Raw genomic sequence first — 18,378 nt, 5'->3', positions numbered from 1 at the left:
ATAACTATGTTAATCTCATCAATTTCTAAAACATTTTAAGTGGTATACTCTTGTTGATTCAGAAATACATGCCTCTGCTCGCAAAACTTCAAACTGCATTATCTCTAAAACGACAATAGATATCTCAAATCTGTTAAATGATAAATGATCTACAGTTGAAGGACAACATTATAGAAAAAGAATTGGGACAGTTTATAGTAGGTTTATATCTGTTACCATTAAAAAGATATACACACAATTTTAGGTCACAAGAACTTAAGATTATTGGTGTAGGTCCCAAGTCTTTACGACTTCTGGTTCTCAAGATACAATTTTTCAAAAATTGTGTATATTTTTTCAAGGGAAATAACTCCTTATAAGGGTTAACAACAAAATGATTGTATATGTTTTTTGACATTGCCATCTGGTCTTGTACATGTTGCCGTTTTTAAATCGATTCTATCTTTAATACGTTTTGAGAAAAATGCAAAAGAAAGAAATTGCTTCAAGGGGACATAACTCTCATAGGGAATGACGAAATCCTTAGCAGCCTCACATGGTAACACATCATGATGAGATCTAACTATTGTCCAAATAAGGTCATGATATCTTCAAAAACAACGAGGGGGGGGGGGGGGGATGGTCGAAAAAAACAAATAAAAGGGAAATAACTTCTAAAGGGGATGATAAAATCCTACACAGCCTCATCTGGTAATACTTCATGATGAGGTCTACTGATGGTCCATATTTGGTCTTGATAACTCCAATAGAAACGGGGGGAGGCCATGTAAAAAAAATGCTGGAAAAAACAAAAAAACAGAAGAAAAACAATAAGGTCTTTCCTCGCGTAGAGGAAAGACCTTAAAAACAAATGAACTAATACCAGTATATGTACCTAATCTTATGAAATATATGGCATTGTCTGCATCAGTCTGATACTTTGAAACTTTTATCTAAAATAATTGCAAGTATTAAAATGCTTTGGATAATCATATCGATACTCTTCAATGTTGTCCTTTCTTTTGCCTCTTGAACATTCTGATTCTGGCGTCACTAATGAGTCTTTTGTAGAAAAAACGTGTGTTAGAAGTTTTAAAATGTGTATCTATCACAAAAGCCTGCAAAATTTCATGCCAGCATAAAAATAAAGTTACAAGGAAGATAATATCAAAATAGACAACATTATGTTATAATAGATTTATTCAATTTCATCATAATAAATACTGCAGTAAATTTGACATCAAAGAACAACATTCTTCAATAGCAATATGATGTCACAACACAAAATGTGAATGTATTATAAATAACTTATAAATGTATTGATCAACGGTCAATAAATAAATATAACAAATCATGATAATTTCATGTATTCAAATGACAAACATAAGTTAAATATAGAATTTAAACTTGAATGTATATGTTCCTAGACAGCATACACTGAACCTTCCCAATTCATGATGTTTAGATTTTTTTCCTTCATTAATTGAGATATGTTAGTTACATTATAAGATTATAAATAAATCATAAATAAATAAATATCATTTGAAACATTAACTAATGTATAGTTTTTGTAAAATATTGTTTAACACAACAAATATTTGCTATGATTTAAAGGCTTGTTTGTAGAAATTGTCTGAATCACAAGTCCAGTTTTTTTGGGGGTTAAAATATCCACACCAACAAATCTCCCTCAAATTTTGGATTTTAATCATTAATAGCTTGGTAGTACCCAATGTAAAGTGCATAAAAAAATTGCTGATCTGAGATTGTAGACTATATGAATAATGACTGAAGAAAACTAAGGACAAAATTGCAAAAACTATAGACTCAAGCATATTTAAAGCATGTCCACACATTTTTAGGGTGATCTTTTTTTTAATATTCAAATTCGTACTGCACAACATTCCCTTAAATATTATAATTGATTAGATTTTATATGTTTTCCTTTTAATTTGGTATAAAAGCAAAAACAATATTAATGAATTTTTATTCTTCTCTACTCCTATGCAAAAGTAAACATGCATGCAGATGATTTTATAATTGCTCCTTAACACACAACAAATGAATTTGAAATAAAAGCACTAATAATGTATAATTTCTAGGCTATTTCAGCCATATCAATAATTATATAATGTCAATTTCATTAATAAAGTTGTTTGACTTTAGAACTGAACTACTGCTCTTTCCCATTTTTTTTATAATAAACAAATCTATATGCAAATCTAATAATGCAATTTTCTTAAATTCAATGTTGCAAAGCTTTAAAAATAATTCCCAATAAAATTTAACATATAATGGTTGTTTTTGTTTCAAGATATAAGATTATATGAGTATTATAATAAAATGAAGGCTTCAAACTTTTCCCATCAAAAAAACTTTGAGAATATATTTTGCTGAATATTTTAAAACTGAAAACAACCTAACTAAAATTTCACACAAAGACTATAAACAAACAATACAACAATATCCTGGCAGTGAAAGGTTAATAAATAATAATAATATACACTCTCTTCATGGAATGAGCTAATTCAAAACTTTATTTGCATAGTCTTAAAGGCTAACGCTAAAATATATAAAATGTGTTATTCATCTGGCAATGTGTACTTCACAAACACTCCCTCATATATTCAAATTGGTGGGTGTGACCTAAAGGACCACCAATATTATAATGACTCACATCCATCTACATAAATTACACTTCAAAGTTGGCAGGTAAGAACATTAACTTATGGTAACCCATATTAAACCTCTTTTTACATCTGCAGGGAAAGTTAATGTTACAGGTTAGAATGTTATTACTTCTATGTATATTGAACATGTATACTGGTTCTTTCATATATCCTTGATCAATGACTAAACAAATGTATTCACTATCTAATATTTAATTAAAAGATGACCTGAAGACACTTACAAGCATAACCATAGTATTAATTTTCAGAAGTGTTTTGCTGAAAGTTCTAGCTTAGATACCTTATCAAAAATACAATTTTCCAAAACTAGCATTTATAATATATTTACTCAAAAATTTATCAGATTTTGTAGAGGACATTTAATCAAATTGTTATGTGAAAGCTCAATAAAACATAAAATTTAAGTCAGAAATAAGTTAAAAATCTTATGAAATACATATAAAAAACCAGACTTTGACTCAAAATAGATACTATACTTAAATATTTGAATTATCATCATTTCTCTCTACCATATAGGTGAATTATAAAGTCATAGATCACAATATTTATTAATGATTTCTTGCATCGTTTCTCTCTATGATACAGGTGAATTAAACTTATGTGAAGTCATAGGTCACAATATTAATCAATGATATTTTGATACAGGAGAACAATAAAGTCTTTACCCAGAACCATTCCAGTTCTTGGTTTCACTCATTTTAGTATCCTAAACTGTCAGTGCTGAAGTCATAGATATCATCTTCTTCAGAGAGTGCTCTGGAATTCTGGGATACCCTATCGGCAACTGAAGACTTTTTCTCTTCATTAACTATTTCATCTTCGTCTGGTTCGAAGTCATCTTCATAATGTCTGTAAATAGAAAAGAAAAAAAAACTTCTTACAAAATACTCCTTAACACTTATATCATCAACAATTACTGAATTTTGTGAGCGATCAAAGTTTCACAATTATTCAGGATAAAAAATATCAACAATATAAATATAAGAAATAAATATTTATTATTTAAGACAGGTTCTAACATATGTCTATAGCTACCTCATATTGCTGAAACAAAGATATGTGTTTTTTCCTTCAGTTTCAAAATCTTTTTCATTAATTATTTTTTTAAGCTAGCTTTAGTTTTAAAATATTCCATATGAGTGAATTATAGCATAATTTATATCAGCATCACAACTATTTCATTTATTAGAAATTCATATTAAAAAAGGTTCAGACAATAACATATTACTAGATTACAGGATTTAATAAAGATCATTGAAACATCATTTTTAGGAAATTTAGGAGCAGGGGTATTGTTAAAATATCATTAGCTGAATCAAAATTACAATAATAAAATTAAGAGTATAAAGTGCTCAAGAATTGTTTTTACAGCAGTGCATGCATTGAGATTTATATATTCTAGCACATACACCAAATACATATTAATTTAAGGTATGTACAGGTAAAAAAGAAGAATATATATGTAGAGGTTAAACAGATAAACATGACCTCTTTGTAACCTGCTGAAAGATCTGTAGTCATTGTTTATAATCCTTTCTTGGACCAAGTGATTTATCAAATCTGAGTTTCCTCAAGGAAACATATAACAGATATAATACCTATAACAAATTTTATTTTTCTAGTAATAACTTAACAAAAGGTTTCATGAAAAAACTAAAAAAAAACAACAATCTGTCAAGTGTCATTGACAGTATGAATCTTCCCTATTTCCATTTAGGATACAAAAGAACAACAGACTCCCAGGATCTTGTTATCCTACGGATACAAAAGAACAACAGACTCCCAGGATCTTGTTATCCTACGGATACAAAAGAACAACAGACTCCCAGGATCTTGTTATCCTACGGATACAAAAGAACAACAGACTCCCAGGATCTTGTTATCTTACCTTGCATTTTATACAGATACCCTATAAATCATTCACCCCATGTTATGTTGGAATTGGCACAGTAGTTTTAGAGGAGAAGATCTTCGAAAAAATTGTGTTCCATGGACAGGAAAATGTTCTAAAATTGTCTTTTAAAGCTACTACCAACTGTTTTTGTTGTACTAGCATTTTTTGGGTATCTTGTATTTCTGATAATTTTTAACTGTTCACAATTTTTGCCTATCTATGTTAATTTTTTTAGATAAAAGGCAAAAAAATAAATTAATCAAAAGTCAACAATAAAAGGCAGTAACTCCTCATCCTCATATTACAGTCACCCAATGGTTGCAGTCACCTTAACATTTTTGTAATGGCAATCATGTCTGTTGACTGACTGTGAAAAACCCTACAAAGTTTATGTTTGATACCCTAAGGATCATCCACCTCAAACTTGGTTAAAATTGGTTTTAACAGTACATTGACAATTGATGAAGATGGATGGCCAGTGCTGGCAAAAGCTTATGTGGCCTTATGGGCAGGTGAGCTTAAAAGTTATCAATCAACATGGGGAAAGGCACTAAGAGAAAAATGAAAATAATCATTTTTCTAATTGAAGAGACACCACTATTGCCAAAAGAGACAAGAAAAAAATCTACAAACATTAGGCATATAAAACTGATTAAAAAACTCCAATCTTTCTAAAAAAAAAAAACAGGAGTGTATGGAATGGGGGTGATGGTGAAGTCAGAGGTAGGGGTAAAGTTTTTGTGAGAAAATAGAAAAATATAGTGGGTGGATAAAAAAATTCCCATAGCCAGGTAGTTTGAAGTAAACACTTATTTAGCACAGATTTAGATTTTTTTTTTTATCAAATGGTACCTTAAAATGATAAATAAGGAAATCATGTTTTGTTTTGTCATATTCAATATATTGATTTTTTTAATCCCACATAAAAAAATTGTTGATAAAAAATTTCACAAAGCCAGGTGGTTTGAAGTACACTTTTTTCAACATAGATTTGTAAATATTTTTTAATGAAATGGTACCTACAAATGATATAATACGAAGTTTATGTTTTTTCTCCCCTAAATATTCAATGAAGCGTATTAAGTCCTACATAACAGCTTTATTTCAATGTGCTATGTCCATAATGCACCTGCCCTTGATATTATCAATTAGAATATATATATTAACAAAGAGTGGAGAGGAGAAATAGAGAAATGATGGTTAATATAATCTGTCTTCATCTAAGCTCTACATTCATACCTCAAAAGTTCACTGAATGAAAAGAAACATAAATAAATAAACAATGAAACAAGATGCTTTGATAAAAATAGAACAAGAAGAATACAATAAACAGGTACAACACAAATATGAATCTAACAGTAAACAGAGTATGAAACATAGGTTATATATCAAATTCAGTGGATATTTGTTATTATCAATGTACATTTAAACTATCTTTTTAGATGCATATTATTCAAAATTGTGAGTTAAAATTATAGTACAAGACAAGAAATAAATAAGCAAAACTTATCTTAAATTTCTCATTACATATTAAGAGGATTTCATTTATATCTGCTTTTTCATAATTAATTTCATCTAATATTTATAAATCTTAATGAATATGACAATTGTTTTTTATTTGTTTGATGTGTTTGAGCTTTTGATTTTGCCATTTGATAAGTGACTTTCCGCTTAGAATTTTCCTTGGAGTTCAGTATTTTTGTTATTTTTACTTTAACCAAGTAGATTTTTTTTATTACAAAACCTGTTTTCCCTCTTTTTAAATTTGATAAATTTTGGTCATATCTATATAGATCATATCACTTAAGACTACACAAGACAAACATTCTCAAATCATTTACCCTGGCTAATTTGTATCGCACGAGAAGAAATTATGTCTACTTTTCTATGAATTACAAAGGAAAAACTGTATCCTGCAGTAGTGTTAAAAACCTGTTTATATCAACCAGCCGGAAAAATATGGAAAGTCAGCAAATTTTAGAAATCTACTTATATCAAAAGTTTCTACTGGGCTATTTGTTTTTAATGTCTAAACAAAATATTTGTTTACCTAGCTCATAAAAGCTAAATAGAATTGAGAAGTTGCAAGAAAACAATGTTTTTTTTAATGTGTTAATGATTTCATACTCTGTCACTGTACGTGCAACAATACATCCTCACCTACCTCTTTTACTACCCCCATGTAAATGTGGGTGGGGAAAAGTGGTCACTTATCAGGCTACAAAGGTGACAGGTGAATACATAGGTTAGTAGTGTCAAACACCACATTATTAACAGAATAAATATGAACATTTCATAAATATCAGTACATTCTCTTAAATAATCTAAATGAAAACATAAAACATGATAAACACAATCTCAAAAATCATAATGATTAACTCAATAACTAAAGTCAAAATGAATAAAATGAAAAACTTTATGAAAAGAAACTTCAATATGCATACATTATAATGTGCGCCATAACAGTTAGGACATAATGAAACCTGAAAGACCACCTTGGTAAAATTCTTTTCACAAAAAAATCATCCCTGATAATCTTATGTAAAATGTGGAAGTAACTATAGAGTGAAATTTTCCCATATATCATTTCAGTTTACTTGTTGACTCTGTTTAAACTTTCTAAATCTGTATAATTTTTGGCTGAAGTAGATAATATTCAAAGAATAGATTACCACAGTTAATCAACTTAAACAGATCGAAGATTAATTTATCATGATCTTTTCTTTGCAAAATTATCTAACAAAGTCACTGACTTATATACCTATGAATTATAAAAAGGAACCCTAAAAAGTATATGAGAGATATGCTCTATTCTATCTGTTTTATGTTTGTTTGTTTTTTTGCTGTAAAAAATGTATAACTGATCTTCTTTGTGATATTTGAAATGTTTAAAGGTTAGAAAAAAATTGAAAAGCATTGTTCTAGAAGCAAAAACATAAATCATACCAAAGGAATGCCAATTTGAGCTTAAGTTAAATATAATTTCACCTTCCAAAGATGAGGTAGAATTACTGTTGTTGACTTTCAAAAAAGGAAATAAAGTGTCTTCCAGCCCATTAATAAGAAACCTTATTTCAAAGTTTTTTTTATGGACAAATAAGACAAACAGTATAGCGAACGTTCCTTAAAGTAATCAGAGATTATGGGATTAAGTTCGATAAAAATTGACTGTTATAACTGGAGAGAATTTTTACATGAATGTTATGTTTTGAGGTTTAGTAATTATATACAATGAGAGATTAAAGACTTGACATGGGGATAAATAATACACAAGGTAACCTCACTGAATCATGAATAAGATGTGCCAAACATAATATACCTAGTATCTGTTGTGTCCTTTAACTCGGTCGATTCCCATAATGATAGAACAGATTTTTCACTGTTTTAGGAATGAAATATATTAAAATATCTCATAAAAATTAAAAAAAAACATTTGTCATGTTGTTTTATTATGAAATAACAAAGCTGTTTTATTTTTCAATTTGACTAACTAAATTCTGCAAAAAAGTGTTGTAAAGGTCTTTTTGAATATATAAGTGTTGTTATAAAGGTCTGTTTGATTTTTTAAGTGTTGTAATAAAGGTCTGTTTAAATTTCTATAGATGCACAAATAACCCTAATTTTCCACTCTATAAAGTATTATTTTCAAACTTTAAAATGTGAAATTTTAAGAGCATTTAAATTTTTTTGAAATCTATCAAAGTTGATAATAATAGAATCAGTAGGATATGGTGGTAGAATACATTTCTTAATGATTTAATTGAAAATAATGAATACAATGTGATCACTGGATAGACAATCCTAGTAAATCACTAGAAAATTCAATCAAAGTGTGGCTATCAAGTTTCATCAAACCAATTGAAATGCAACAGAATTTAGAGAAAATGTTTTTACAAAAAGCCCTCTTTTAACAAAGCTTATGCCAGAAAGATATAACCAAGTTTCATGGATTTTAAAATTTTAAAGGATTTCAAATCCCTAAAAAGCTAAAGCATCTTATGGGGGAAATGACAAAAATGGATATAAAAGTTTTATATTTGAAGCTTTGCAGAATTAAATTTTCAATTAAAACTTTGCAATCATAGCTCTTTTAATATGATGTGTACAGCACTCATATTAGAACAATAAAGCTTATTTCAATATTTAAGAATAATAAATTAGGATAGACAAACAAAAAACATTTGTCTTTGACACATGCATAAAATAAATAACCAATTTAACCCCTTTTAATTTACATGCTGATTCAAGCAGTTAAATTTAAGAATTTCAAGCTTTGCAATTACAATGGTTACATGAAATATTTTCTTAGAAATTTACCATATTTTGTCGACTTTAATATCAATCAACATTTCTGAAATGCAACATCTTAAATGAATTATCAAGTTTAGGCTTATTTGTACAGTTCTTTATTTTTTCTTTCTTTTTTACCACTTTATTCAACAATTTTTTTTTTAGTTCAAAACCTCAGAACCAGATTCTACTATTGTCAAAATGAAATGTTACTGCAAGGGCACAAACTAAGCATAAAAATTTCAGCCATTAAAACTTTGTAAGATGACCAACATGGAGCAAACTTACACTTCCTCTTGGTCATTAGCCCCTTCTTCAGCCACTAGAAGTTCATATTCTTCTGCAGCATACCTCTCCCAATCAGTTGGCTCTGGTATGTCAGAGTCAACATCCTGTCAAAATAAACATTTTGGGATATTTGTTAACTATTCTCACTGAAAAAAGTTAAATTGCAATATTTTTTAACATACAACACTTATCAGACTACTATAAACCTGAAGTAATAAATATTCTTGATTCACCAAATAAAAATTTCACCTAAAATCAAATACCTTATAGCGGGTTATTTATGCGCGTGTAAAATTTCTTGATTTTCATTGAATAAGGTATACGAAATATTTTGGCGGTTATCATTTTGGCAGATTTAAAACTTTTATCAATACTTTAGCATGTACACTTTTAATTTGGCTGAATTTAATTTGGGGATTTTGTTCTATCCGCGAAAAATAACCCGCTATAAGGTAATACCATAACACTATAAGCAATACAAATTGCAATGTGTCTACCCAAAAGACAGGTTAATTCTTAGAACCAAACTTTGTTCAATCTTTTGGAAGTTGTTTGTCATGGTAACCAGATTTGTATCTTTAATAATTTAGCAAAAGTGAATTGAAATAATCAAAATGGCCATTAGTTTTCTCCTTTGAAATGTTAGCATTTGTCATTTCTGGGCCTAAAAGTTGTTAAGATCTATGTTCTTTGGTTGAGAGTTGTCTCATCAGCAATCATGCCACATCTTCTTATATTTTTTTTTTAAAGTTCTGATTATTTGTATTGTTTCTATATTTAACTGACTTCTGATACAAATCCATGTACCTTTGATAATTTTACCTACCCTCATATTAGAAAATGGATCTCTCTGCTCATGATCAAGGAATTTATCAAGGTTGATGAACGTGTCAAAAAATATATGAGTCATTTTACAATTTTTGAGATCAGCTAAAGTTATTCTTTCGTTATCCTTAGGTCTTACTAAATCTAACATCTGAAATGAACAAGTACAATCTTTTTAAAAAATACATAATCATGTATGAATTCTGGCATTGATTGATGACTTTATTGTGTCATGTAAAAAAATCAAAGAAACTGTTCTAATGCTACTACATTAAAAACAGATGAATATTAAATTCACTTAAACATACATTTAAATTATTGAAATGCAAGTACACTCTTGCCAATTGATGCTTTTCTTGGAGGCAAGTTGAAGCTGAATGGTACGTAGCTTGTCAATTTCACTCTTATTTAAAGAAATTTATACACTTCCATTTATCTTAGGAAAATGTCTTTACACTAGTTGGCTATTCTGTGTCACAACCTTACTGACTGTCAATTTGCCACTTTGTTTACTAATTGTGTCTCAAGTATTTTTTAGGCCTAAATTAAAATATTGTTTGTTTGCCCTTTTCGACCCTATTTTTTGAAACAGGGTAGGTCTGTAGGTCAAATATTTTTTTTTTTCCCAAAAAAATTACTTGGCTCAGTACATTTTTTGTCAGCAGGTAGGTATAATATTTTATTTTATAAATACAAAATCTGCATGATATCATTTTTGTCTGTATTGCTTTTGTTTAAGTATGCTTTTACTATTAAGTTTCTGGGACTATTAGTAAAATAGTCCAAGGAAGTTTTGAAGAAAAAAAATATGTAGAATGTGAAGTTTATTCATATGCACTAGTATTTTGTTTTCAAATATCAAAATATAAGGCTGTGCGGCATATTTTCAACGTGTATATGCCTGGAACTTTCAAGAGTTTTAACTTACACTAATATATTCTATACTATGTACCTTATACGCTTACCTTGACCTAAAGGTTTATTAATATTATATATCTCCCCAGCATGGTTTGTGAAACAGCTGTACAATATGTGCAATCTATAGCATGTTTTATTCTGACATTCTAACAATTTTATCAAAATTTGAACTTAATAATTAACATTACCAGAGATGATATCTGTGAAATAAAAATAATATTTGACTAGAATATAAAGCCACTGCCCGGCAGTGCATTTCCCACCATCATTGTCATGCAACCAGTTGTAAGAGCTAAATCTAAGCATTAAATTTTGTCTAATTTAACTTACAACCCTAAAGTGTTTAAATTTTTGTGCCTGCCGGTGTTTCCAATAAAAATGCTACAAGACTTGAAACTCAATTGTCACGTATTTTACATCGCATTTAAAAATGGTCTGTATGGAAAAACTTGGTGATTTTACTGCCAATTATTCTCCGCATTACAGGTCTTTCTTTGGTTCATGTCAGACATAAATAATATGTCATAGCTGATCGAAGGTATTGTTAACATAATCATCCTGATCTACAGATCATCAAAGGCCATCCTAACATAGGATAGAACGTCTGTTTACAAAATATTTTGTACCCACGTTTATAATTTTGTATAGGACAAACTTTTTTGAATGATCCCTGCTCTTCAAGTATATAGACATATGGCAACGTTCCTCAAATAATGATTTCAAAACTTTCAACATTGATTTCAAACAAATGCTTTGTCTCTCTAAATGCAAGTGTTCATGTAAAACGCTCAAGTGATACCAAATGGACTAATTGTTATAGGGGGGAGATTAAACCAGAGGATTCCGGGGAAAAGTTTTGAGCGGGAAATACAAATATAAGATTTTTCGGTAGGAATGAAAAAATAAAAATAAAATAAAATACTGCTGGTAAATACAGATAAAAGATTTTCAGTCGGAATGAATTTATAGGGTCGGTCGGTAAAGGGCAAACAAACAATATTTTAATTTAAGCCTTAAGGAGAATTTTTAAAAAAATTATATCTTAAACATTCTGATATAAATTGAGATTTAACGAGAGCGCCACCAATATTTTAGCAGATACCAGCGAAGAAAAAGATTTTACATATAAATTTAATCTTTTTTTCAGTTATTTTCTGAAAATAAATAATAAGGAATGTTTTTTTCATATTTTCATGCAATCATTTCATGCATGAGAAATATTGCAATTACTAAGAATACAAATTCATACAAATTCTGAATGCATTTTAAAAATTACCTGACATAAACAATCTTCAAAAGGTAACTTTTCTATCCCTAAAGCCTCCATTTTTTGCATTTGTTCTTCATAAAAATATTCCATTTCATACATTGATATCACACCGTCCCCATCAAGGTCCATAACTCTAAACCAATATTCAACACTGAAAATAAAGGATATTAGTCATTGTCTTAGAAATTCTTTTGAATAAATATGCAATACTGAACATTTTCTTATGATTATCAAAGTTCAAATACCATAGTAAAACTTGAATTTTTGGCTTTACGTTGCCTAGTCATCATGGCAAAAGTTGAAATTGGCAATAAAAAGAGTCTATTGCAAAAATTAATATTAAACCCTAACTTTGTCAAAACTTATGTTAAACCTTCCCTTGTAATACAATAGAAATATCTAGAGTAATCTCCCTTGTATCAGTAACCCTGCAACTGTGATCACATAAGGTTTTTTTATGCAAACAATTTGAAAATTATATGAAATTACCTTGTTGGATTTCTTTTATCTTCTTCTGATAACAAAAAACAAACAAACTGTGGATATGACATTTTCCCCTCTAATGCATTTTTACCTCTAAAAAAATTACAAGCATTTTTTACTTCAAAAACTTACAAACAGTGACAAGAACATACATGAAAATTAAATCAATGTTTAGATATAAAGGAACTATGTAACAAGTAAAACAATAAACAGCTGTGACAGGAAAGCATAGTACTTCCTTCTACTGCTATAAATAAAGTATAAACAAAATTTCTCACAAGATTTAATTAGATTTGTCAAATTGTTAGCAATTGAAGTCCAATATAAACTCTGATAATTGCTTTGGATGATCTCAAATGTATTGATCATTTTTATCAGTGAATACATACACTCTATATTGTCTGATGTCCTGTGTCAAATATGTATACATGAATCTTAATAAGAAAAATGTTTAATACAATTTCTGGTTACTCCAATATGAATATTTTTTACAAACAAGTAATTCAGAGGTTGTCTTCTGTTATTGTATATCATATTTTTTTTTTGGTATAATTGTTTTGTAAATAAGTCATAGTTAGTTATGTTGCTTCATTGCTTACATTTGTCATTTTTGGGCCTTTTCACCTTGCTATGCAGTATGAGTTTTGTTCACTGTTGAACACTGTGTCATGACCTATAGTTGCTTACTGGTACATCATTTTTTGCACTGGTGGAGAGTTGTCTCATTGGCAGTCCTACCACATTTTCTTATTCTTATATCTTAACACAAAATAAAATGTAAGGAAACTAATGTATTCTTGACATAAATTAAAACAGAATCCAGAATATGCCAGAAAAGTATTCAAGAAGATATGCATGCTGAAAAACAGGTTTTTAAGAAATAAATATTATACTTATACCCATCAACAGTTAACAGATCTAATTATTTGCACAGTTATTTGAGCAATGAAATGTTTGTGACATAATCGCTTACTTGCGTTTTTGTATGTCGTTAACTAATTGTACTTACTTTATCACAGCACCAGAAAATATTCTCTCTATTGTTCTGGAATTTACAGCTGAAAAAACACAACATAATTGTTACAGATTATAGTTTCCTTCATTATTTCAGCATTATGTAATAATGGTTTTAACAAATGCAATAGATGAGCTTTTAATACAATCATGTATGAATATTTCTTGGCGAAGGTTTCCATAACGTTATCTTGGATTAGTAGTCATGAGTTTAATTAGATGCATAATGTGATCACCTCATTTTAATTCTGCATTAAAAGCATGTTAATTACGAGCTTACCACAATACATTGCTAAAAATCCCTTTTGGGTGTCAAATTATCTTGCTTTCTCTGATTTGCTTTTATAATTTAACAAAAAGGTGATCATGCCTGATGACATCACATAGAAATATTATTTGTTCTTACAGACTACATATCGTCTAAAAATCATGAGGTAAGCAGATTTAAACAATAATATATGAAACGTCTCCACTCTTGTCTATTAAATTTTAATATTTTGAAAACACTTGATAAGCCTCACGTTTCAAATTAAAAAAAAACCTTTCAAAGTATAGAAATATCTTGTCGGCCATGATGAAGTGGTAGAACCTATACTTATCTAATTTTCTTACTTGTTTTTAATATGAACCGTGTTTGTTTAACATATACTCACCATGATCATTATGGCGAGCTAGATCATGTTTATCTATTAACAAATCATGGTCTTTATCTAGTTCCCAGAATTTACAATATACTCACCATGATCATTATGGCGAGCTAGGTCATGTTTATCTATTAACAAATCATGGTCTTTATCTAGTTCCCAGAATTTACAATATATCACATAAAAATGTTCATAAGAAAAAAAGTCCATAACTTGATTTATATCATCTTCTTCTTCTAATAAAGATAATGTCTGAAAATAAATATAAACATGTATGTTAAATATATAAACACATGAATGTAATATAAATAAACACATGTATGTAAAATATATAAACACATGAATGTAATATAAATAAACACATGTATGTAAAATATATAAACACATGAATGTAATATAAATAAACACATGTATGTAAAATATATAAACACATGAATGTAACATAATTAAACACATGTATGTAAAATATATAAACACATGAATGTAACATAAATAAACACATATATGTAAAATATATAAACTGTATATCATATTTGTTTATCTTTCATTATTTTGAACACATATTAGGCTGTTAGTTTTCTTGTTGATTTGTTTTACATTCATCCTTTCAGGGCCTTTTATAGCTGACTATGTGTTATGGGTTTATCTCATTGTTGAATTTTTATGTCATTGGCCTCTTGTGGAGAGTTGTCTCATTGGCAATTTGGCAAAATTGACAGCATTTCTTTCACAATATCTCCTTCCGGAATATGCAATAACCAATCTATGAGGTTGTATTTGTGTTGTTTTCATGACATAAACAAACAGTTTCTTGTCAAGTGTTATGACTTCTTTGATAATGAAAAAATATAATATCTATGAGGTCTTGATGCTACCACAAATACCAATCAATTTGTTGATAAAATTTCAAACAAGCTGGTCTGGGCAATTTGATAACAGCAGCAATGATGAATTCAATTGTTAAGTTTAAAAATTTTCTATTGCTCTATTACAACATCTATTAGCTCTCAGTTGAAAGAACAACATGTATTATATAGATCTTCAAGACATCAGTAACATTATAAGTAGATGTCAGGAATTGTTTTTCTTCTACAGACTTAAGACTTAAAGACTATTTAAGAAGATTTAAAATTTTCATTTTAATGATATTTTCTTTGACTGTTTATTTATTCAAACATGAGAACTAGTATTGAATTTGCTGATTATCATTTCCCCATTATTTTCTGATATTTCTGATATTATCTAGTCAGGATCTGCCAAAACAAAGTAATATGACCTGACTGATTTATCCCTGACCTGACCTTATCAATATTCTGACCTTCACCTATCAATTCATTTTATAACCAGATGCTCCGCAGGGCGTAGCTTTATACGACCGCAGAGGTTGAACCCTGAACAGTTGGGGCAAGTATGGACACAACATTCAAGCTGGATTCAGCTCTAAATTTGGATTGTGATTAAATAGTTGACACAGCATAGGTTTCTGACACAGAATGAATGTGTTCTAATGAACTTAAAATTTTTGTTTTCTCTTAGAGCAATTCACTATGCTGTTGAATATTAATCCTCTAAAAAAAAATGTTTGAAGAAATTTTCTTTTTTATTTATGAAATTTCAAATGAGAAAAATTGAACCCAATTTTTTTAATCACATTCCCCTTTCCCTTATTCCAAAACTAATCTCAATTAAAATTTCTAATGGAGTTTGCAACAATAACTACTCATTTAAATACATCATAAAATATTAAGATGTAAAAAAACTGCTTGTTATCACTGAATGGTAAAGATTATTTTAATTTATCAGTTGGTAGTAAAAAGTGAATATACATTGTATATTGTATATAACAAAGATTTAAGTTGATTCTGGACAAAGAAGGATAACTCCAATTAAAAAAAATCTTGCTATTGCACAATATTTTGCAATTAGATATTTCTTGCCTACTATTCTGGACAAAGAAAGATAACTCTAATTAAAAAAAAATTTGCTATTTCACAATATTGTGCAATTAGATATTTCTTGCCATTGCGCAATACTGTGCAATTGAAAAGACTTGCTATTGCACAATACTTAATATAATAATTTTGGATCCTGATTTGGACCAACTTGAAAACTGGGCCCATAATAAAAAATCTAAGTACATTTTTGGATTCAGCATTTCAAAGAACCCCAAGATTTTAATTTTTGTTAAAATCAGACTAAGTTTAATTTTGGACCCTTTGGACTTTAGTGTAGACCAATTTGAAAACAGGACCAAAAATGAAGAATCTACATACACAGTTAGATTTGGTATATCAAAGAACCCCATTTATTCAATTTTTGATGAAATCAAACAAAGTTTAATTTTGGACCCCGATTTGGACCAACTTGAAAACTGGGCCAATAATCAAGAATCTAAGTACATTTTTAGATTCAGCATATCAAAGAACCTAACTGATTCATTTTTTGTCAAAATCAAACTAAGTTTAATTTTGGACCCTTTGGACCTTAATGTAGACCAATTTGAAAACCGGACAAAAGGTTAAGAATCTACATACACAGTCATGACAGTTAGATTCGGCATATCAAAGAACCCCAATTATTCAATTTTGATGAAATCAAACAAAGTTTAATTTTGGACCCTTTGGGCCCCTTATTCTGTTGGGACCAAAACTCCCAAAATCAATACCAACCTTCCTTTTATGGTCATAAACCTTGTGTTTAAATTTCATAGATTTCTATTTACTTATACTAACGTTATGGTGCGAAAACCAAGAAAAATGCTTATTTGGGTCCCTTTTTGGCCCCTAATTCCTAAACTGTTGGGACCTAAACTCCCAAAATCAATACCAACCTTCCTTTTGTAGTCATTAACATAGTGTTTAAATTTCATTGATTTCTATTTACTTAAACTAAAGTTATTGTGCGAAAACCAAGAATAATGCTTATTTGGGCCCTTTTTTGGTCCCTAATTCCTAAACTGTTGAAACCAAAACTCCCAAAATCAATCCCAACCGTTCTTTTGTGGTCATAAACCTTGTGTCAAAATTTCATAGATTTCTATTAACTTAAACTTAAGTTATAGTGCAAAAACCAAGAAAATGCTTATTTGGGCCCTTTTTGGCCCCTAATTCCTAAAATGTTGGGACCAAAACTCCCAAAATCAATACCAACCTTCCTTTTGTGGTCATAAACCTTGTGTTAAAATTTCATAGATTTCCATTCACTTTTACTAAAGTTAGAGTGCGAAAACTAAAAGTATTCGGACGCAGGACGACGACGACGACGCAGACGCCAACGTGATAGCAATATACGACGAAAAATTTTTCAAATTTTGCGGTCGTATAAAAAGCTTAACTCTGATGTTATTTTGATAAACGATATGAAAACTGGCCATGATTCAAAGCTTACAGTTTTTAGTTTCTTAATAATAAACCACATTTGCAAATTTTGTACCATTCCATGTGATATCATTACAAACATATAATCATTTCACTTGGCATTAATATGATGAAACAATAATTAACAGAATTCTGGAAAAAGCTCTGAATGAAATAGTTAAAAAAAACAAAAAATCAATAAATTGCTCATTTTAAAAGAAATTTGTGGTATTAATGTTGCAACTGAATTCAGATTAACTTATTATGGTAAATGTCTGTAATAATTACCTTTCCCTCAAACTATACTGAACCTTATAATTTGACTTACAGATAAAAAGTTACTTTTTCTAAGTTCTGTTACTGTTATTTTCCCTGACCAACTTCTATTTACACAATATAATATCCTGGCTATCACCTGAAACAACACAAATATAATGTAATACATCAATATCATAAATAATACTTCATAACTGTTAACCAAAACAATTGCTTGTCTTCAGTAAGGGGGGTAGAGTATATATTTTATACTCAGATACTCCCATAAACTGTTTATGGCATTTCCCCCTGTGGATTCTCTGATTGAAAATTGTTCAACGAAAAATTCAGCACATTGAAACTACAGTAACCAGGTGCTCCGCAGGGCGCAGCTTTATACGACCGCAGAGGTCGAACCCTGAACAGTTGGGGCAAGTATGGACAAAACATTCAAGCATGATACAGCTCTGAA

At 29.2% G+C, this 18,378-nt stretch overlaps 1 protein-coding gene across 21 annotated transcripts in view; it reads right to left on the bottom strand.

Moving 5' to 3' along the window:
- Positions 1-1,161: 1,161 nt before the first annotated feature.
- The window catches only part of LOC139514673 (serine/threonine-protein phosphatase 2A regulatory subunit B'' subunit alpha-like), a 62,562-nt gene continuing 45,345 nt past the window's right edge, over positions 1,162-18,378 (bottom strand). For 5 of the 21 annotated variants that reach the window (XM_071304141.1, XM_071304151.1, XM_071304140.1 and 2 more), the window contains 8 exons: positions 17,980-18,066; positions 14,391-14,547; positions 13,647-13,695; positions 12,644-12,730; positions 12,161-12,305; positions 9,968-10,117; positions 9,142-9,245; positions 1,162-3,518 (listed from right to left, as the gene is read on the bottom strand). In XM_071304141.1, coding sequence (XP_071160242.1) covers positions 3,368-3,518; positions 9,142-9,245; positions 9,968-10,117; positions 12,161-12,305; positions 12,644-12,730; positions 13,647-13,695; positions 14,391-14,547; positions 17,980-18,066 — 930 coding nt within the window. In that variant the 3' untranslated portion in view covers positions 1,162-3,367. Of the gene's footprint in view, positions 3,519-6,723; positions 6,782-7,882; positions 7,943-8,880; positions 8,915-9,141; positions 9,246-9,967; positions 10,118-12,160; positions 12,306-12,643; positions 12,731-13,646; positions 13,696-14,390; positions 14,548-17,979; positions 18,067-18,378 lie in introns of all 21 variants that reach the window. The other 16 variants (XM_071304149.1, XM_071304147.1, XM_071304148.1 and 13 more) reach the window with 6 other exon arrangements.

This window comes from Mytilus edulis, chromosome 3 (genome assembly GCF_963676685.1).
Source record: "Mytilus edulis chromosome 3, xbMytEdul2.2, whole genome shotgun sequence".
Classification (NCBI taxonomy): domain Eukaryota; kingdom Metazoa; phylum Mollusca; class Bivalvia; order Mytilida; family Mytilidae; genus Mytilus; species Mytilus edulis.
This window is presented reverse-complemented; position numbering and strand designations above follow the sequence as displayed.